Source organism: Somniosus microcephalus, chromosome 2 (assembly GCF_052327205.1).
Source record: "Somniosus microcephalus isolate GS21.2 chromosome 2, FLI_Smic_1.0, whole genome shotgun sequence".
Lineage (NCBI taxonomy): Eukaryota > Metazoa > Chordata > Chondrichthyes > Squaliformes > Somniosidae > Somniosus > Somniosus microcephalus.
Window position 1 is genome coordinate 300,654,018 of NC_140988.1, and position 23,087 is coordinate 300,677,104.

A 23,087-nucleotide genomic window follows, 5' to 3' on the forward strand; every position below is an offset into this window, starting at 1 on the left:
CCTTCTTCAGGTGCATGAATCTATGATACAACTTGTACACAGTCTGTGCAGGAAACAGACCTGGTGGGCTGAATGGCTTTCTGCTATTCCTTACTTTCTTATAGGGTCAACATTATGGGGAGAGTTCATTTACTCTCCAGTTTTTTGCATCCCTCTCTTGGGAAACACCTTGATTTTGCTGGAAGTCTAGACTAAAGGTTCTTGCATGGATAACCATTGCTGGCTTAGTGAGTAATTGCATTGTCTGCTGTACTGAGATGTGCAGATAAGAAAGCACCCACGTTCAATCCCTCGTCTAGGCTGAATTAGCTGACCTTAGTTGGGTCAGCACCCGAGACCACAATTTGCCTCAGTTTCCTGGGGCTAGAGTATATCAACTCACTGTGCCTGCATAGACATTGGGGTTAGGCACATCCCAATAAGGCAGAACAAATAGCATATAAAATGTAGGGGGGGGGGAATGAGAGAAACCAAAGTAACCCTTGATAGAGTAGATGCTTACCTTTCCTTGTCCTTTCATTAGAACAATGTTAGAGATGATTGAAGGCTGGGCTAGTCGCCATGGTGATTCCACTTGAACTGTGCTTAAGGAACGTGCTGACTTTTTTACTATTTGATACTCCTGAAAAGAACAAGAAAGCATGATGTGGAAGCATCTCACTCACCCGTTTACATCAGCCTAGAACCGGAATAGTGCGCAGACTATATTAGAGTGTTGGACTCCCAATTACAGAATGACCTGGATGGGTAAATTTTTACAAATTAGTGCTCCTGGCACAGTGCTTTGTGCAATGGGAGCATCAGTAATTTTGGGATGGAGGTCAGTGTACTCAGTTTGATTTTCTATCCATTAAAATTAATCAATGGAAAATCATGCAGGGCGTGCTGGTCTCCAGGCCAGAATTCCCAATATTAACCCATGAGTCATAAAATTAACCCTTAAATCCAGCCTCAAGTAATGTCAAATCTTTAGCTGTGGGTTTGATGAGAGAAAAAGGAGGGAATGTACAAAATAGAAATGTAGGTAAAATCATGGTCTCACCGCACAGGAGAACAGAAATCGGTCACATTGAAAATTGCATCGCTCAGCAAACCATTCCCTTCAAAAGATATCCTGTTAGCAGAATGTAATATCTCAGGTAAGCTCCTCAGAAGGATTTCCCTTCCTGTCATCCTCAAAGGTTCCTAAATATGATGATAAAGGCACTAAAGAAAGCCACCTTTTGTGCTTAGAAAGCATTTGGTGATGTTCTGTGAATCAATGAGCAGTTTGATATTCTGTCCAAGTTATCGCTCATGGGTTCAAATTTAGGAGGTCCAGAGAAGAACCATTTGGTGAAAGTGTTACCATCTTAGCTGCAGTATACCTGATGACTAACCTAGACACAGAAAACAGCTGGGCACACACCTGTCTAGTACCGACTGCATCAAGCTGCTGGGGCAGGGAATGCTTGCGGCCTCCTCGTGCTGGCTTTTCTGACATGTCACAACTTGCTTCACCATTTTCTACAATCAGCTCATCATCTTCACCGACAGATTCCAAGCGGCTCCCTCCACCTGTTGAAGAACGTGAAAGCAGGAATCAAAGGGGTAATCGTACAAATTTTCACCGGGGGATTCGCCTGCTAGTAGCGTATGTATGGAATTTGGGTTCAAACCCTACAGTTTTTCGTTCATTAAGTTATGGATGCAAGAACATGGAGTTGTATGCTTGAATTCCCTCAATGCACACCCGACAAGCAAGGTTATATGTCAGGAGCGTGAATTTCGAAAATGACACCAGTATTTCAGCCTTTATGTTATCAGAGAGCTACACACAGCAACAGTGCAATAACACAGTTGAAGCATTGCCACTTCACAGTTTGCAATTTCAGGTATTGTCAGCCGAACCCTGCTGGCCTGTGGAGGATCTCCTTTAACTTTCAAGGAACAGTTTTAGACTGGACAACCAACCTGGGACCCAGAATAATTCCAACTGGGAAAAATTCAAGCATTCAAGAATGAATCCAATAATAATCCAAATATGAATATTCTTCAGCACTTGTTCCCGAAGCAAATGCTGACAAAACAGAACAAATTACTCAATTTACATATTCCTCACTTAGGATTTTTCAATTCAATTCAATTTTATTTGCCATATGTAACTAGTACAATGGAATGCTTACTCCCCGATCACTCCCACAATAAGCTGTGGGAGCTCACAGAGACACGTCGCTATTCTCCAGTGCCATGTTCAGAAAAAGTCAATTCAATGGCATCCAATGGCAGTGGGAACGCGATGTCCTTCAGCCGCTCCGTCACCGCAGCCTCCGCCTCACTGTTACCGGCTCCACAATGTGGTGGCATGCTTCTTCCGCTCATGGTCCGGCCTCTGGCCACCATGCCCGGCTCTCCCTCCTCCCAGTCGGACTGCGAGCTTCCCGCCAAGGAGCTGCCGGCCGACGTGCTGTAGCGGGTCGTCGTAGCTGCTGCTTGCTGCTGCTGCGCTGCCTCCGCCCGACTCGCCGAACATATCATCGAGATGTATAAGCTCCGGTCGCCGCGGCCTCCTCCTCACTGTCGCCGGCTCCACGGTCCGACGGCCAGGGCCTGCTTGTCCCGCTCACGGTCCGGCCTCTGGCTGCCATGCCCGGCTCCCCTCCTCCCAGTCGGAATGCGAGCTTGCCGCCAAGGAGCTGCCGGCCAACGTGCTGTAGCGGGTCGTCGTGGCTGCTGCTGCTGCTTGTTGCTGCTGCGCTGCCTCCGCCCGACTCGCCGAACACATCGCTCCGGCAGCGGGAGCGGGCGGCGGGGGAGTGGGCCGTCCGAAGCAGGGAGAGCGCTTATCTCCGGACCGCCTCAGTCGCCATCTTGACTTGACCAGTATTCTTTACTATTTCTTTACTATTATTAAATATATAGTACACATTAAAAAATAATAGATTTGTACAAAGCCAATCTGTTGTGGCATTTTGTCACGCGGTGAAGTTTGAGACAAATTCACTCACAGATGTAATTCAGATTTCTTCCACTGTAATCCCTGGGAAAATATAGATATAACCAGAACAGAAAAATATGTGAACCGAGGTATCATTGTAGAATGGACCGAGGTAAAACAGCTTTACAATTATCAGCCTCTTCTGGTTTGTAGCTGCCTTTGAGATATGCACCAGGACTTCCACAATTAGTCATCCTCTACAAGCTCATCTCAAGCAAAAAGCTATACCGTACACATGTTTCAATGCCAGTTCTAAGCCAGAAAATTAATCCTCAACCACTTGTACAGAGGAAGATCTGTAGCGACTTTCTTTTTCAAAGTCGTATGCACGCACATTGGAATAGCAACTTTTTAGCATTTAGTTGCATGTACAATTTGAGTTACACTAGGAAAGGTCATAACAGTTTTTTTCCCCAATTTTTGCTTTTCCTCTTCTCTACCAAAGACCCTTTGCTGGGCACAGTTCTGTGCTGGGTATTCTCTGGTGCCTTAACTAAAGAGCCATTATTCATATGTTAGCCTTGGCACTGATTACTGGCAGGCTATTTGAGAGTGGAGGGGCATCAACAGAATCTGCTCCTGTTTTCAACCGATGTCCACACATTAGCACAAGCCGTAAGGATCACTGGACAGCGATGATGAGTGTAAATCCAGGCTGATTTCCCCCCATCTATCCCAAAAGCCTTAAGGTTTGGCTGAGATCAAATAATTCAGCATAAACCAGGGTCCAACCTGGGACCTTCCTTGAATGTGTGACCTGGTTGCTCACTGGGTAAACTCGCTGAGCCAGTGGAGAAGCACGGTAAATTGTTTAATTGGATTATCAGAATCTAAGTTAGAAACAGCTTGTTTACTCTATGACTAAAATAAATGACAGAATATTTATCAATGCAGCTCAAATCAACACACAATATCAGTTTGCTATAATGTACGAGAAAAGTAGGTAAACGTTTGTGTAGTTGGATTGGTCTCTTGCCTCCAGATTCAATTTCCTCAGAATCGAGGTTACCTGAACCCACTCAAGGCTGAATCGCACGTGGTTTCTAACAAACTGGGGTTGATTTTTGTCCTTACCGCCGGAAGGTTAAGTATCGCCTGGTGGACTGCAGAAAGGAAAATCTGGCAGGGAGGATCACACGGCGGAACAGAACCCGGTTGAGTTTCCTTCCATTGATATTAATGGAAGGAAAATCTGGTGGCATCTGTTATGGGCATGCAAACTTCCCCGCCAGACTTTCCTTTCAGCTCTCTGCCTAGACGATGCATAGCACCCAAGCAGTAAGGACAAAAATCTAACCCACTACCTCAGAACCAATTTTTGATATATTGGTTCCAAATGAACATTTTAATCTCCACGAGAACCAGTCTGTCTTTCAATTTGCTTCATATTCTATTCTTCTGTGATATTTTATTTGGAAATATGGCCCAATTTGACTTCTTTTTGAAAAACCGTTGAGGAATATATGGACTAAAAGAACAAGACAGTTAACCGGGTATTGACAACAGCAGGTGCCAGGGTCAAGGATGTCACTGAGCGGCTGCAGGGCATTCTGGAGGGGGAGGGTGAACAGCCAGTGGTCGTGGTCCACATTGGTACCAACGACATAGGTAAAAAGAGGGATGAGGTCCTGCATCAAGAATTTAGGGAGCTAGGTAACAGATTAAAGAGCAGGACCTCAAAGGTTGTAATCTCTGGATTACTCCCAGTGCCACGTGCTAGTAAGTATAGGAATGGGAGGATAGAGCAGATGAATGCGTGGCTAAAGAGTTGGTGTAGGGGGGAGGGTTTTACTTTCCTGGATCACTGGGCCTGCTTCTGGGAAAGGTGGGACTTGTACAAGTCGGACGGGTTGCACCTGAACCAGAGCGGGACAAATATCCTTGCGGGGAGGTTTGCTAGCACTGTTGGGGGGGGTTTAAACTAACTTGGCAGGGGGATGGGATACAGAGGGGAGCTGAAATAGGGGGGGGATGTGCTGCCAATTATAGAGAAAAAAACAAGTCAGCTTGGTAGACAGGGCAAATATATAAGGGCAAGGCTGGATGGCATCTATTTTAATGCAAGGAGTCTTGCAAATAAGGTGGATGAACTGAAGGTATTGATAAACACATGGGAGTATGATATTGTTGCTATCACGGAGACATGGTTGAGGGAAGGGCAAGACTGGCAGCTCAATATTCCGGGGTACAGAATCTTCAGGCGAGACAGAGGGGGAGGTATAAGAGGGGGTGTCGCAATATTAATTAAGGAGTCAATTACTGCAGTAAGGAGGGATGATATATTAGCAGGGTCCTCTAATGAGGCCATATGGGTGGAGCTTAAAAACAAAAATGGGGCAAGCACTTTGCTGGGAGTGTACTATAGGCCTCCAAACAGTCAGGGGGAGATAGAGGAACAGATATGTAGGCAAATCTCAGAGGAATGTGCAAATAATAGGGTAATAATAATGGGGGATTTCAACTTCCCCAATATTAACTGGGATAGTCAGAGTGTGAAAGGCTCAGAGGGTGTAGAATTCTTAAAGTGCATCCAGGAGAGCTTTTTGAGCCAGCATGTCGAAAGTCCTACAAGAGAGGGGGCGGTACTGGACCTAATTCTAGGGAATGTGGCCGGCCAAGTGGAAAAAGTGCTAGTAGGTGAGCACTTTGGTGATAGTGACCATAATATGGTAAGATTTAAGGTGGTCATGGAAAAGGACAGGGATGGGCCGGAAATAAAGGTTCTAAATTGGGGGAAGGCCGATTTTAATAGGATAAGGCAGGATCTGGCCAAAATGGACTGGGATCAGCTACTTGTAGGAAAATCCGCATCGGAGCAATGGGAGGCTTTCAGAAGGGAGATTGAGATCATACAATGGCAACATGTTCCCGTAAAGGTCAAGGGTGGTTCCAAAAACCACAGGGAACCTTGGATGTCAGGGGATATACGAGAATGGATTAGGAAAAAAAGGAGGGCTTTTGGTAGATACAAAAGGCTAAAGACGGAGGAAGCCCTAGAGGAGTACAAAAAGTGCAGGGGGATACTTAAAAAAGAAATTAGGAGATCAAGGAGGGGCCATGAAATAACACTGGCGAGCAAAATAAAGGAAAATCCGAAGATGTTTTATAAGTATATTAAGGGTAAGAGGATAACTAGGGAAAAAATAGGGCCCATTAGGGACAAAAGTGGCAATCTGTGTGTGGAGCCGGAAGATGTAGGAGGGGTTCTAAATGAATTTTTTGCATCTGTTTTCACTATGGAGAAGGACGATGTAGACATAGAAATAGGGCGGGGGGACTGTGATATGCTCGAACATATTAACATCGAGAGGGAGGAGGTATTGGCGGTTTTAGCTGGCCTAAAAATGGATAAATCCCCAGGCCCGGATGAAATGTATCCCAGGCTGCTGTGTGAGGCAAAGGAGGAGATTGCGGGGGCTCTAACACATATATTCAGGACCTCTCTGGCCACAGGGGATGTGCCAGAGGACTGGAGAACCGCTAATGTAGTACCATTATTCAAGAAGGGTAGTAGGGAAAAACCGGGGAACTACAGGCCAGTGAGCCTAACATCAGTGGTAGGAAAATTATTGGAAAAAATCCTGAGGGACAAAATTTGTCTCCACTTGGAGAGGCAAGGATTAATCAGGGATAGTCAACATGGCTTTGTCAAGGGAAGATCATGTCTGACTACGATAGCAAAATACTGCAGATGTTGGAAATCCGAAATAACAACAGAAAATGCTGGAAAAACTCAGCAGGTCAGGCAACATCCGTGGAGAGAAATATGAGTTGACGTTTCGGGTTTGACTCTTCTTCAAAACTGGAGAGAAAAGGAACTAGATCGAAGGCAGGGCTGCGATCGGACAAAAGAATAAAAGACCCAAAAGAAGTAAAAGAGATTAGAAGCTAGACGAGATGGTAATATGCTGGGATTAGGTGTAAAGTGTACTGGCAGGGCAAAAGATAGCTGCCAGGTGTGAGAGAGAAACAAAAGGAGAGGGGGGGGGGGGGGGAGGAAAGGAGTGGAAAAATATAAGTAAAAATGAAATAGGGGCCGAGGTTATGATCTGAAATTGTTGAACTCGATATTGAGACCGGAAGGCTGCAGAGTGCCTAATTGGAAGATGAGGTGACTAATTTGATTGAATTTTTTGAGGGGGTGACTAGGTGTGTGGATGAGGGTAACGCAGTGGATGTGGTATACATGGATTTCAGTAAGGCCTTCGATAAAGTCCCGCACAGGAGACTGGTCAAGAAGGTAAGAGCCCATGGAATCCAGGGTGCCTTGGCACATTGGATACAAAACTGGCTTAGTGGCAGAAGGCAGAGGGTGATGGTCGAAGGTTGTTTTTGTGACTGGAAGCCTGTGGCCAGTGGGGTACCACAGGGATCGGTGCTGGGTCCCTTGCTGTTTGTGGTCTACATTAATGACTTGGATATGAATGTAAAGGGTATGATCAGTAAGTTCGCGGATGATACAAAAATTGGTAGGGTGGTAAATAGCGAGGAGGGTAGCCTCAGTCTGCAGGACGATATAGATGGGATGGTCAGATGGGCGGAACAGTGGCAAATGGAATTTAACCCGGAAAAGTGCGAGGTGATGCACTTTGGGGGGGACTAACAAGGCAAAGGAATACACAATGAATGGAAAGACCCTAGGCAAGACGGAGGGTCAGAGGGATCTGGGTGTGCAAGTACACAGATCCCTGAAGGCGGCGGAACAGGTGGATAAGGTGGTAAAAAAGGCATATGGGATACTTGCCTTCATTAGCCGAGGCATTGAATATAAGAGCAAGGCGGTTATGATGGAGCTGTATAAAACACTGGTTAGGCCACAGCTGGAATACTGTGTGCAGTTCTGGTCACCACACTACAGGAAGGATGTGATCGCTTTAGAGAGAGTGCAGAGGAGGTTCACCAGGATGTTACCAGGGCTGGAGCGCTTCAGCTATGAAGAGAGACTGGGCAGATTGGGTTTGTTTTCCTTGGAGCAGAGGAGGCTGAGGGGGGACATGATTGAGGTGTACAAAATTATGAGGGGCATAGATAGGATGGATGCTGAGGAGCTTTTTCCCTTAGTAGAGGGGTCAATAACTAGGGGGCATAGATTCAAGGTAAAGGGCGGGAGGTTTAGAGGGGATTTGAGAAAGAACTTTTTCACCCAGAGGGTGGTTGGAGTCTGGAACTCACTGCCTGAAAGGGTTGTGGAGGCAGAAACCCTCACAACATTTAAGAAGCATTTGGATGTGCACTTGAAATGCCATAGCATACAAGGCTACGGGCCAAATGCTGGAATATGGGATTAGATTAGACAGGGCTTGATGGCCGGCGCGGACACGATGGGCCGAAGGGCCTCTATCCGTGCTGTATTACTCTATGACTCTATGACTCTCTATGAGCAGTAATTACCCCGCCTACCTTGAGATCTGCTTCTGAATTTCATTATGCTGCTGCCTGGTGTTGGACTTCGACAACTCAGCAGAGGCGCTTCCACATGCTCATGTTCATCCCCCTTCTCGGTTTCTGAAACCTGCAGCACAAGACAAAAACAGTACAAAAATTACTAGAAGTAACTTCGGATGATCCCCAGCATAATCTGGTCTCTCAACCTCCCTCCCTCATACCATGTAAAGTAAAATAAAATACAAACTTTGAAAAAAATTATACTGATAAATTTCTAAAAATGGATCCCTATTAAAATCCAGTGTTAAAAAAAAGCTCATCATACATCTTAAAGTTTGTGGTTGGAGTAACAGTGCTTTGCTCTTTCCATATGGATTGTTCTACTCTATGTCATGAGTCAAGATATTGCATCGATTCACCCTACTGCATCCTGAATGGAACAGTCCATTGATAGTAATGTCATTTTGATGATAAATTTAAATGATGAGAGACCTATTTTATAAGATTGAAGACATTTCTTGTTGGTAAATTGCCTGTAATAGAGCTGCTGTGGGACACCTCAGAAACCACAATGGAGACCGTGTTTTATAATGATTTAATAATGCAGTTTTTATCCTTTAACTTGAAGCCAAACCACAGCAGCACTTCTGTTACAGAAGTTACCTTCTGACATGTTCATTGAATTTATATTTGGTTACCTTGACCAGTTTACTTTATATCACTAAACGTTATTATACACATATTAATTAACACGCGATTTCACTAGTTTGTTAAAAAAAATTCAACAGGGAATTGCCACGTTAGATACCCAGAATGAGATACTAGGGACAATGCAATTTCATTAGACTGGACAATAATAGTGTCTTTACAGAAAACATGAGGTACAAAATATATTTTTAGAATAAAAAAAAATGCTGCAATGCATAGCAGATCAATTGTCATCGGAGGGGAGAAATATGATTTTATCTCAAGCATTAAGCTATCAGACTTACTGTGCATTTGCACCATTTTCTCTTTTTAGTTCATATTTCCCACTTTACTCTTTTACTTTTATCCTTACAAAATATTTATATATGTTTTGTTTATTGGTCGGACAAAAACATTAAAGTAGAGAGTGTTTTCTTAAATCCATCAGCTGAAGAATGTAAAGGAAAAACATATCGCAGATTAAACAGCCAATTACATCCATCTGAAAATAGCCTGTTCCTATGGTTACCACCCTTGATTAATCAACTTAAAGTTAGCACTTCAACATAATGAGATGCTCATTACCATGTGAGAAATGAGAGGGAAGTTATTTAACGCTATAAACTTTTCTAAGAAACCTGTGAAGCATTTACATAAAAATGTTGAATTCACAAAGATGAAGAAAAAGCATATGTAACCACAAAAAATGTCACATTCACAAATATTCTCTTCATTCAAGTGATTAAATCCAGATATAATAAATGTATGTAGTATATATATTTAAAATGTATAAACTACTTAAGGAACTTCCATCAAGACAATTATTAAATAATTACTATTATTAACAGCAAAGGCCCAAGACAAATGCGGAACAGGCCCGAGGGGCTGAATGGCCTACTCCTGTTCCTGTGTAAATGCTTGGGGTCACAGCTGCTAAATTGTTGCCATTGATAGCTACCTTCTGTTTCCCATTATGTATCTAATTAGTAATCCAGTTTACAACTTCTTCCTGAATCCCAGGGGTTTCTTCATGAACCAGGAAGATTCTGAAAATCATTAATTTGTAATATCCACCAACTTCGTTACTTCCTCAAAAAATTCCAGTAAATTTGTCAGACACCATCTGCTTTTCGTAGCTCCTGCTGATTTGGATTCTATGAACTTATATTTGCATCGTGCCTCATCATGTGTCTCAAAAACATGGTGCCAGAAAGCTGGCAGGGCCAGACAGCCCCGGCAGCAGCCGAAGTGATGAGGCTGGGTCCTCTGAGGCTCGAGCACCCACAGAAGTTGCTGCCACAAGCATCTGAAGGGTCTCCACATGACATTAGCATCCTTCTACCAGCTCTGCTGAGCACCACGTAGGAGTAGTCAAGTTAGTTTTAACAAAAGCACTATGGATATCACTTGGTGACAAACAAATTCATTACAGTATTGTGTTTGGAATTAAAATCAACACCTTTATTACATTTGTAACTTTGGTTTATTAGTTTCTTCTCATTACAGTTTCCTAATCTGTATTGTCAGAAAGTCATTGATTAAGAGGTTGGCTGAATGGTTTCAATGCCGAATCAAGGGAGTGGTGAGGGGTAACAAGGACTATTAACCCGGGAGAGTTCAAAAGCAGCGGGAGCAGAGCGAGAGCGCCAAAACCCGGGAGAGTTCAAAAGCAGCGGGAGCACAGCGAGAGCACCAAAACCCGGGAGAGTTCAAAAGCAGCGGGAGCAGAATGAGAGCGCCAAAACCCGGGAGAGTTCAAAAGCAGCGGGAGCAGAATGAGAGCGCCAAAACCCGGGAGAGTTCAAAAGCAGCGGGAGCAGCGCGAGAGCGCCAAAACCCGGGAGAGTTCAAAAGCAGCGGGAGCAGAATGAGAGTGCCAAAACCCAGGAGAGTTCAAAAGCAGCGGGAGCAGAGCGAGAGCGCCAAAACCTGGGAGAGTTCAAAAGCAGCGGGAGCAGCGCGAGAGCGCCAAAACCCGGGAGAGTTCAAAAGCAGCGGGAGCAGAATGAGAGTGCCAAAACCTGGGAGAGTTCAAAAGCAGCGGGAGCAGAGCGAGAGCGAGAGCGCCAAAACCTGGGAGAGTTCAAAAGCAGCGGGAACAGAGCGAGAGTGCCAAAACCCGGGAGAGTTTAAAAGCAGCCGGAACAGTGAGAGAGCACCAAAACCCAGGAGAGTTCAAAAGCAGCGGGAACAGAGCGAGAGCGCCAAAACCCGGGAGAGTTCAAAAGCAGCGGGAACAGAGCGAGAGCGCCAAAACCCGGGAGAGTTCAAAAGCAGCGGGAACAGAGCGAGAGCGCCAAAACCCGGGAGAGTTCAAAAGCAGCGGGAAGAGAGCGAGAGCGCCAAAACCTGGGAGAGTTCAAAAGCAGCGGGAACAGAGCGAGAACGCCAAAACCCGGGAGAGTTCAAAAGCAGCGGGAACAGAGCGAGAACGCCAAAACCCGGGAGAGTTCAAAAGCAGCGGGAGCAGAGCGAGAGCGCCAAAACCCGGGAGAGTTCAAAAGCAGCGGGAGCAGAGCGAGAGCGCCAAAACCCGGGAGAGTTCAAAAGCAGCGGGAACAGAGCGAGAGCGCCAAAACCCGGGAGAGTTCAAAAGCAGCGGGAGCAGAGCGAGAGCGCCAAAACCCGGGAGAGTTCAAAAGCAGCGGGAGCAGAGCGAGATCGCCAAAACCCGGGAGAGTTCAAAAGCAGCGGGAACAGAGCGAGAGCGCCAAAACCCGGGAGAGTTCAAAAGCAGCGGGAGCAGAGCGAGATCGCCAAAACCCGGGAGAGTTCAAAAGCAGCGGGAACAGAGCGAGAGCGCCAAAACCCGGGAGAGTTCAAAAGCAGCGGGAACAGAGCGAGAGCGCCAAAACCTGGGAGGGTTCAAAAGCAGCGGGAACAGAGCGAGAGCGCCAAAACCCGGGAGAGTTCAAAAGCAGCGGGAGCAGAGCGAGAACGCCAAAACCCGGGAGAGTTCAAAAGCAGCGGGAACAGAGCGAGAGCGCCAAAACCCGGGAGAGTTCAAAAGCAGCGGGAGCACAGCGAGAGCGCCAAAACCCGGGAGAGTTCAAAAGCAGCGGGAACAGAGCGAGATCGCCAAAACCCGGGAGAGTTCAAAAGCAGCAGGAACAGAGCGAGAGCGTCAAAACCCGGGAGAGTTCAAAAGCAGCGAGAGCGCCAAAACCCGGGAGAGTTCAAAAGCAGCGGGAGCAGAGCGAGAACGCCAAAACCCGGGAGAGTTCAAATGCAGCGAGAGCAGAGCGAGAGCGTCAAAACCCGGGAGAGTTCAAAAGCAGCGAGAACAGAGCGAGAGTGCCAAAACCCGGGAGAGTTCGGGAGCAGCGGGAACAGAGCGAGAGCGCCAAAACCCGGGAGAGTTCAAAAGCAGCGGGAACAGAGCGAGAGTGCCAAAACCCGGGAGAGTTCGGGAGCAGCGGGAACAGAGCGAGAGCGTCAAAACCCGGGAGAGTTCGGGAGCAGCGGGAGACGCTGAGATACAAAGGACCGGTGAGTGTAAAGAAGTAAAAAGTAATCGAAGTGTGACGTCACCAGAAAGCAGGTAAGTGATTGGTTGGTGAGTATTTCTCTATTTCTCGTTTTTGCAAACTTGAGCGTCTAAATTTAAGTGCCTTGGTGTTGATTAAAAGATATAAGTGTTCCAAATTTTAAAACGAATTAATTAATTGAGATGGGAGACCAGGCAATGTGTTGTTGTTGGTGCATGTGGGAGCTGGTGGACACCATTGAGGTCCAGGGCGACCACATCTGCAGCAAATGTTGGCTGCTCAAGGAACTTCGGCTCAGAGTTGATGAGCTGGAGTCTGAGCTTCAGACACTGCGACACATTAGGGAGTGGGAGCGTTACCTGTACACTATGTTCCAGGAGGCAGTCACACCCACTAGAATAATTACTTCAAATTTGGCCCATGGTCAGGGACAGGAGGGTGTGACTGCAAGCGAGGCAGGTATTGGGATCCAGGAGGTAGTGATGAAGGAGCCTCAGCCCTTGGCCTTGTCCAACAGGTATGAGATTCTTGCTCCTTGTGTGGACGAGGCCAGGTACTGCAGGGAGGATGACCAAACTGACCACAGCACCGTGGTACAGGGAGCCATTCAAGAGGGGGGAGCAAAAAGAAATGTTGTAGTTATTGGGGACAGTATAGTGAGGGGGATAGATACTGTTCTCTGCAGCCGAGAGCGTGAGTCCCGAAGGCTGTGTTGCCTGCCTGGTTAAGGACATCTCCTCTGGGCTGGAGAGAAACTTGGGAGTGGGAGGGGGAAGACCCAGTTGTCATGGTCCACGAAGGTACCAATGACATAGGTAGGACAAAGAAAGAGGTTCTGCTGAAAGAGTATGAGCAGCTAGGGACTAAGTTAAAAAGCAGAACCACAAAGGTAATAATCTCTGGATTACTACCTGAGCCACGAGTGAATTTGCATAGGGTAAATAAGATCAGAGAAATGAACGAGTGGCTCAAAGACTGGTGTGGGAGAAATGGGTTTCGATTTGTGGGGCACTGGTACCAGTACTGGGATAAGAGTGAGCTGTTCCGTTTGGACGGGCTTCACTTGAACCATGCTAGGGTTAGCGTCCTGGCGAATCGAATAACTAGGACTTTAGAGAGGGCTTTAAACTAAACAGTTGGGGGGAGGATCCAGGTGAGCGGGAAAATAAAAAGTCAATGAGAAATGAGAAAGCAATAGAGCAGGCTAGAGATGGGGGAAATAATAACCAGAGTGTGACAGGAAGGGACAGAGGCCTAGAAATTCAGTCGCATTTGCGCCCACTTATTGGCTAAAGAGTGGTTTGCGCCGGAAGTTTTTTAGCGCCCGAAATTCAGTTGGTCCCTAACATCGGCGTTAGCCGGTAGCGCTGCGCCGGCACCGATGACGTCATCGGTGTGCGCAGCGCCCCGGCTCCAATGCGATTCCGTGCCGACCGGCAAATTCAGTTGCGGCCGCCTCGCCCGTGGCGGCCACAAACAGCGTTTGAAAAACGGTGCCTTGCAGCTCCGAGAGGCCGGCGCACAAAGGTGGACGGGCGGTCGGCCGCTTTCCCGGCGGCCGCCTGGCCGCACCTCCCTCCCCGGACTCCTGCACCACCCCCCCGCGGCATTGGTGTCTGACTCCCGCGAGCCAGGCACTTCTCCGTGGTGCCGGGCTCATTTGCCGGGGGAATCCAGCGGCGATCTCACGGCTGCAGGCAGCTCCTCCTTAAGAGAAGGAGGAGGCCTGCAGTACCCCAGCCTGCCGCACCGCATCGGGTGCCGCAGCGGCAGCTGGACGCCTGCAATTGACTTTCATCGCCCCAAGCAAGGCGGCCAAACCCTGCAATAGCGCCCGCCTCCGTCTTGGGGCGCTGCAACTGAATTTCAGGCGGGTGCTACGGGAATCCGGGCGAGCGCTAAATTTCGGGCGCTAAAGACCTGGCGGGGCCTTACTGAATTTCTAGGCCAGAATGTTTAAAAATAAGAGTATAACAGAAAAAAGGGATAAAACAAGGAAAAATTGTAAGAAGACAAAGTTAAAAGCTCTATATCTGAATGCACGCAGCATTCATATCAAGATAAATGAGTTGACGGCCCAAATAAATACAAATAGGCATGATCTGATTGCCATTACAGAGGCGTGGTTGCAAGGCGACCAGGGCTGGGAACTGAATATTCCAGGGTATATGATAATTCGGAAGGATAGAAAGAAAGGAAAGGGAGGTGGGGTGGCTTTGTTGGTAAAAGATGGGATCAGTGCAGTGGTGAGAAGTGATATTGGCTCAGAAGATCAAGATGTAGGATCGGTTTGGGTGGAGATAAAAAATAATAAGGGGAAAAAGTCTCTGGTGGGCGTATTCTACAGGCCCCCGAACAGTAGCAATGCTGTTGGACAGAGTATAAATCAACAAATAATGGAGGCCTGTAAAAAAGGTACGGTAATAATTATGGGTGATTTTAATCTCCATATTGATTGGACAAATCAAATTGGCCATGGTAGCCTGGAGGAGGAGTTCATAGAGTGCATCCGGGATGTTTTCCTCGAATAGTATGTAATGGAACCAACCAGGGAGCAGGCTATCTTGGATCTGGTACTATGTAATGAGGCAGAATTAATAAATGATCTCATATTAAAGGATCCTCTAGGAAAGAGTGATCATAGCATGGTTGAATTTCAAATTCAGTTGGAGGGTGAGAAAGTTGTATCCCAAACCAGTGTCCTGATCTTAAACAAAGGCAATTATAATGGCATGAGGGCAGAACTGGCTAAAGTGGACTGGAAAAACAAATTAAAGGGTAAAAAAGTTGAAATGCAGTGGCAGACATTTAAGGAGATATTTCATAACTCTCAACAAAAATATATTCCAGTGAGAAAGAAAGATTTTAAGAGAAGGGAGCACCATCCATGGCTAACTAAGGAAGTAAAGGATGGTATCAAATTGAAAACGAAGGCATACAATGTTGCCAAGATTGGTGGGAGACCAGAGGATTGGGAAATTTTTAAAAACCAGCAAAGGATGACTAAAAAAAGAGAGATGAATTATAAGAGTAAGCTGGCAAGAACCATTAAAACAGATAGTAAGAGCTTCTACAGGTATATAAAAAGGAAGAGGGTAGCTAAAGTAAATGTTGGTCCCTTAGAGGATGAGACTGGGGAATTAATAATGGGGAACAGGGAAATGGCAGAGACTCTGAACAAATATTTTGCATCTGTCTTCACTGTAGAAGACACTAACAACATCCCAATAATGGATAATCAATGGGCCACAGGGAGTGGGGAACTAAAGACAATCACTACCACTAAGGAAATAGTACTCGGTAAAATAATGGGACTAAAAGACAACGGGTTGGATTTTCATTGAGGCGGCGGGTAGGAGGCGGCACTACAACTTTTGGGGTTGTAGTCCCGCCTCCATCGAGTTGTAGCCAACCCACGCGATTTTGACTTGATTGACCTTGTTGAGCCTGCCCAGTGGGCTCAGCAGGCCAATTAAGGGCCACCCGGCAACAGGTGAAGTCACAGATTGATATTTCATCTGTCAAGACCTTTTGACAGATGAACTATCAGTGTTCGACAGCTGTTTGAAGCTGTCAAACACTGACAATCTGTACTCCAAGTTAAATCCTTCCTCTCAGGATGATTTAGAGATCTCTCCAGAACAGAAAGCTGAATGATGCAATTTTTGACAGATCGCAGCCATTCTGCTTTCTGCGCCGGTGAGATGAGGGACACCCGAGACCTGAAGGAAGGAAGGCTGTAAAGGTAAGTAAAACTTCTTTAAACACTTTAAGCACACCAAACATACTTACCTCTGCACTCATGCACCCATCACTCACCTGAACACCAGACATCTCGACCCCTCCAAATCCTTCAGCCCGACGGCCCGCCTCGCTAACTTGGCGTGGTTTGGAGCCGTCGGGAATCCCACACTTCAAGAATGAAAATAGGGATTAGGCTAAAAACTGCCTGTTAACTACCTGTTGGGGTTGGGGGCGGGATGGGTTCGTGCCCCCCGATTTCGGGATTTTAAACCCCCACACGCCTCCAATCCTGCCTCCACGGCCCACTGAAAAATCCTGCCCAACAAGTCCCCTGGACCAGATAGCCTGCATCGCAGGGTCTTAAAAGAAGTGGCTGCAGAGATAGTGGATGCATTGGTTGCAATATACCAAAATTCCCTGGACTCTGGAAAGGTCCCAGCGGATTGGAAAACCGCTGATGTAACACCCATATTTAAGAAAGGAGGGAGACAGAAAGCAGGAAACTATAGACCAGTTAGCCTTACATCTGTCGTTGGGAAAATGCTGGAGTCCATCATTAAGGAAGCAGTAGCAGGGAATTTAGAAAAACATACTGCAGTCAAACAGAGTCAGCATGGTTTTAGGAAAGGGAAATCATGTTTAACAAATTTGCTGGAGCTCTTTGAGGATGTAACAAGCAGGGTGGGCAAGGGTGAGCCAGTGGATGTGGTGTATTTGGATTTCCAGAAGGCATTCGATAAGGTGCCACATAAAAGGTTACTGCATAAGATAAGAACTCACGGAGTTGGGGGTAATATATTGGCATGGATAGAGAATTGAAACATAGAAACATAGAAGACAGGAGCAGGAGTAGGCCATTCGGCCCTTCGAGCCTGCTCCGCCATTCGATGAGATCATGGCTGATCATCCAAATTCAGACCCTGTTCCTGCCTTCTCTCCATATCTCTTGATCCCTTTAGCCTTAAGAAATATATCCAACTCCTTCTTGAATATATTTAATAAATTGGCCTCTACTGCCTTCTTTGGCAGAGAATTCCACAGGTTCACCACTCTCTGGGTGAAGAAATTCCTCCTCATCTCTGTCCTAAATGGCTTACCCCTTATCCTTAGACTGTGACCCCTGGTTCTGGACTCCCCGACCATCGGGAACATCCTTCCAGCATCTAGTCTGTCCAGTCCTGTTAGAATTTTATAAGTTTCGATGAGATCCCCTCTCATTCTTCTAAACTCCAGCGAGTACAAGCCCAATCGACCCAATCTCTCCTCATACGTCATTCCTGCCATCCCAGGTATCAGCCTGGTGAATCTTCGCTACACTCCTTCCATGGCAAGAACATCCTTCCTCAGATAAGGCGACCAAAACTGCAAACAATACTCAAGATGTGGCCTCACCAAGGCCCTGTACAACTGCAGCAAGACATCCTTGTTCCTGTACTCAAACCCTCTCGCTACGAAGGCCAACATACCATTTGCCTTCTTAACCGCCTGCTGCACCTGCATGCTTACTTTCAGCGACTGGTGCACAAGGACACCCAGGTCTTGTTGCACTTCCCCTTCTCCCAATCTATTGCCATTTAGATAATAATCTGCCTTCCTGTTTTTGACACCAAAGTGGATAACCTCGCATTTATCCACGTTATATTGCATCTGCCATGCTTCTGCCCAATCACCCAACCTGTCCAAATCATACTGGAGTGTCTCGGCATCCTCCTCACAGCACACACGCGCACCCAGTTTTGTGTCGTCTGCAAACTTGGAGATGTTACATCCAGTTCCCTCGTCCAGATCATTAATATATATTGTGAATAGCTGGGGTCCAAGGACTGATCCCTGCGGTACCCCACTAGTCACTGCCTGCCACTTGGAAAAAGAGCCGTTTATTTCAACTCTTTGCTTTCTGTCTGCCAACCAGTTCTCTATCCAAGTCAATACCTTGCCCCCAATCCCATGTGCCTTAATTTTACACGCTAACCTCTTATGCGGGACCTTTTCGAATGCCTTTTGAAAATCCAAATACACCACATCCACTGGTTCTCCCTTATCTATTTTACCAGTTACATCCTCAAAAAACTCCAGTAGATTAGTCAAGCACGATTTACCTTTTGTAAGGGGGAGGGGGATCAGCCAGTTGTCGTGGTACATGTAGGTACCAACGATGTAGGTAAAAAGAGGGAGGAGGTCCTACAAGCTGAATTTAGGGAGTTAGGAGCTAAATTGAAAAGTAGGACCTCAAAGGTAGTAATCTCTGGATTGCTACCAGTGCCACGAGCTAATAAGTTTAGAGAGAGTAAGATAGATAAGCTAAATACGTGGCTTGAGCAGTGGTGCAAGGGAGAGGGATTTAAATTCTTGAGGCATTGGAACCAGTTCTTGGGGAGGAGTGACCTGTACCAAGGGGACGGTCTACACCTGAGCTGTGAGGGAGCCGATGTCCTCGGGGTAATATTTTCTAGGGCGGTTCGGGAGGATTTAAACTAATTTGGCAGGGGGATGGGAACCTAGGTAGTGGAAAAGAGGGAAGTCATATGAAGTCAGAAATAGATGGTAGAAAGGTGAGAAGCAATAAGCAAAGGAGAGAAACACAAAGGGCCAAACTAATTCATAATGAGAGTGTGAAAAAAGCAAGCCTGAAGGCTTTGTATCTTAATGCTAGAAGCATTAGGAACAAGGTGGATGAATTAGTTGTGGAAATAGAGGTAAACAAGTATGATTTGATTGGGATTACAGAAACGTGGCTGCAGGGTGGGCAAGGCTGGGAACTTAACATCCAGGGATATACAATATTTCCGAAGGATCGGCAAAAAGGTAGGGGAGGTGGGGTAGCATTGCTGGTAAAGGAGGGGATTCATGCAATGGAAAGGAAGGATATTAACTCGGATGAAACGGAATCTGTATGGGTAGAAATGAGAAATAGCAAGGGGAGGAAAACGTTAGTGGGTGTGATATATAGGCCTCCAAATAGTAATATGGAGGTGAGGGAAGGCATAAAAAGGGAAATTAGAGAAGCGTGCGATAAGAGCACAGCTGTCATCATGGGTGACTTTAATTTACATATTGATTGGACTACCCAAATTAGTAAAAATTCTGAGGAGGAGGAATTCCTGGAATGTTTTCGGGACGGTTATCTGGACCAATATGTCGAGGAGCCGACTCGAGATCAGGCCATTTTAGACTGGGTATTGTGCAATGAGAAGGGACTTATCAACAATCTTCTTGTACGAGGCCCCTTGGGTCAGAGCGATCATAATATGATCGAGCTCTCAGTCGAGATGGAGAGTGAGGAAATTGAATCAGAGACTAAGGTCCAGAACTTAAATAAAGGGAATTACGAGGGTATGAGACGGGAATTGGGTAAGATTGATTGGGTGGTGTTTCTGGGGGGATTGACAGTGGATAGACAATGGCAAGCATTCAAAGATAGAATGGAAGAATTCCAGAACATGTTTATACCGGTTTGGCATAAAAATAAACCTAAAAAGGTGGCTCAACCGTGGATAACGAGGGAAATTAGGGACAGCATAAAATCAAAAAAAAGGGCATATCAACTGGCAAAAAAAAGCACCAGACCGGAAGATTGGGGGCAGTACAGGATACAGCAAAAGAGGACAAAGGGATTAATCAGGAAGGGGAAAATAGAATACGAAAGTAAACTTGCAGCAAACATAAAGACAGACTGCAAAAGCTTTTATCGGTATATCAGGAGGAAAAGACTGGTAAAATCCCAAGTCGGTCCCTTGCAGTCCGATTCGGGAGAATATATAATGGAGAATAAGGAAATGGCAGACCAATTAAACTCATACTTTGGTTCTGTATTCACAAAGGAGGACACAAATAACCTCCCAGGAATATCGGCAAACATAGGGACTAATGAGAGGGAGGAGCTGACAGAAATTAGTATCTCTAGGGATATGGTGTTGGGTAAGTTGAGGGGACTGAAGGCCGACAAATCCCCGGGGCCTGATAAACTACATCCTAGGGTACTTAAGGAGGTGGCCCTGGAGATAGCAGATGCTCTAAGGATCATCTTCCGGAACTCCATTGACTCGGGAACAGTACCCGTGGATTGGAGGGTAGCTAATGTTACCCCAATATTTAAAAAGGGGGGTAGAGAGAAAGCAGAGAATTATAGACCAGTAAGCCTTACATCGGTTGTGGGCAAAATGCTAGAGTCCATTATTAAGGATAAAATAGCGGAGCACTTGACAAATGGGGAAAGGATCGGACAGAGTCAACATGGATTTACAAAGGGTAAATCGTGTTTGACTAATCTGCTGGAATTTTTTGAGGAAGTAACTGGTAAAATAGATGGGGGAGAGCCAGTGGATGTGGTGTACCTTGACTTCCAGAAAGCCTTCGATAAGGTTCCACACAAAAGATTATCATGCAAAATTAAGGCTCATGGGATTGGGGGCAAAGTATTAACGTGGATAGAGAACTGGCTGGCGGATAGAAAACAGAGAGTTGGAATAAACGGCTCGTTTTCGGAGTGGCAGGCAGTGACCAGCGGGGTGCCGCAAGGATCTGTCCTGGGACCCCAGCTGTTCACAATATATATAAATGATCTGGATCAGGGAATTGGATGCAATATTTCCAAATTCGCTGACGACACTAAACTAGGAGGAGGGGTGGGCTCTGATGAGGATGTCAGGAGGCTACAGTGCGATTTGGACAGGTTGGGGGAATGGGCGGATACGTGGCAGATGCACTATAATGTGGATAAATGCGAGGTTATCCACTTTGGGGGTAAAAACAGGAGGGTAGATTATTATCTAAATGGCAATAGATTGGGAGATGGGGAAGTGCAGAGGGACCTGGGTGTTCTTGTGCACCAGTCACTGAAGGAGAGCATGCAGGTGCAACAGGCGATTAAGAAGGCAAATGGTATGTTGGCCTTCATATCAAGGGGGTTCGAGTATAGGAATAGGGATACCTTACTACAGCTGTACAAGGTGCTGGTGAGACCGCATCTGGAGTATTGTGTACAGTTTTGGTCGCCCCATCTGCGGAAGGATGTTCTTGCCATGGAAAGAGTGCAGCGGCGATTCACCAGGCTGATACCTGGAATGGCGGGAATGACCTACGAGGAGAGATTGAATAGTTTGGGCTTGTACTCACTGGAGTTTAGAAGATTGAGAGGGGATCTCATCGAAACATATAAAATTATGGCAGGCCTGGACAGGCTGAATTCAGAGAGAATGTTTCCAATGGCAGGGGAGCACAGAACCAGGGGCCACAGTCTAAAAATAGCGGGCAAATCATTTAAAACAGAGATGAGGAAGAATTTCTTTACTCAAAGAGTGGTGAGCCTGTGGAATTCCCTGCCACAGAGGGCTGTGAAGGCTAATTCAATAAATATTTTCAAGAGAGAATTGGATATATTTCTGAAGGCTAAGGGGATTAAGGGTTACGGAGAAAAGGCGGGGACGGGGTACTGAACTGGTAAGATCAGCTAAGATCTCAGATGAAGATCAGCCATGATCTCATTGAATGGCGGAGCAGGCTCGAAGGGCCGAATGGCCTACTCCTGTTCCTATCTCTATGTTTCTATGTAAAGCCATGTTGACTTTGTCTGATCCGGTCACTTTTTTCCAAGTGCTCTGCTATTACATCCTTTATAATGGACTCTAGCATTTTCCCCACTACCGATGTCAGGCTTACTGGTCTGTAATTCCCCGTTTTCTCTCTACCACCCTTTTTGAACAGTGGGGTAACATTAGCTACCCGCCAATCCATGGGTACTGTTCCAGAGTCTATCGAATTTTAGAAGATGACCAGCAATGCATCTACTATTTCTAGGGCCACTTCCTTAAGTATCCTAGGATGTAGATTATCAGGCCCTGGAGATTTATCGACCTTCAAGCCCATCAATTTCCCTAACACCATTTCCCTACAAATACTGATTTCTATCAGTTCCGCCCTTTCATTGGACCCTATGTTCCCCGACATCTTTGGGAGGTTATTTGTGTCCTCCTTTGTGAAGACAGAACCAAAGTATGTATTTAATTGGTCTGACATTTCTTAGTTCCCCATTATAAATTCCCCTGATTCTGACTGCAATGGACCTACGCTTGACTTCACCAATCTTTTTCTCTTCACATATCTATAAAAGCTTTTACAGTCAGTTTTTATGTTCCCTGCAAGCTTACTCTCATACTCTATTTTCCCCCTCTTAATTAATCCCCTTGTCCTCCTTTGTTGGATCCTAAACTGCTCCTAATCCTCAGGTTTACTGCTTTTTCTGGCCAATTTATATGTCCTCTCCTTGTATCTTATGCTATCCCTAATTTCCCTTGTTAGCCACGGTTGAGTCACCTTTTTTGTTTTATTTTTATGCCAAACTGGGATGAACAAATTCTGTAGTTCATCTATGCGATCTTTGAATGTTTGCCATTGCCCATCCACCGTCAACCCTTTGAGTGACATTCCCCAATCAATCCTACCCAACTCGCACCTCATTCCATCGTAGTCTCCTTTATTTAAATTCAGGACCCTAGTCTCTGAGTCAACTATTTCACTCTCCATCTTAATGAAGAATTCTATCATATTATGATCGCTCCGACCCAAGGGGCCTTGCACAACAAGATTGCTAATTAATCCTTTCTCATTACATAATACCCAGTCTAAGATGGCCTGATCTCTAGTTGGTTCCTTGACATATTGGTCCAGAAAACAATCCCGTATACACTCCAGGAATTCCTCCTCCACAGTATTGTTACTAATATGGTTAGCCCAATCTATATGTAGATTAAAGTCACCCATGATAACAGCTGTGCCCTTATTGCACGCTTCTCTAATTTCCTGTTTAA

General features: G+C 46.0%; 1 protein-coding gene across 7 annotated transcripts in view; it reads right to left on the reverse strand.

Moving 5' to 3' along the window:
* pdzd2 (PDZ domain containing 2) overlaps positions 1–23,087 on the reverse strand; it is a 569,380-nt gene that overhangs the window by 208,783 nt on the left and 337,510 nt on the right. For all 7 annotated transcript variants that reach the window (XM_085973666.1, XM_085973663.1, XM_085973669.1 and 4 more), the window contains 3 exons: positions 8,378–8,489; positions 1,409–1,557; positions 503–622 (listed from right to left, as the gene is read on the reverse strand). In XM_085973666.1, the coding sequence (XP_085829792.1) occupies positions 503–622; positions 1,409–1,557; positions 8,378–8,489 (381 nt within the window). The remainder of the gene's footprint in view (positions 1–502; positions 623–1,408; positions 1,558–8,377; positions 8,490–23,087) is intronic.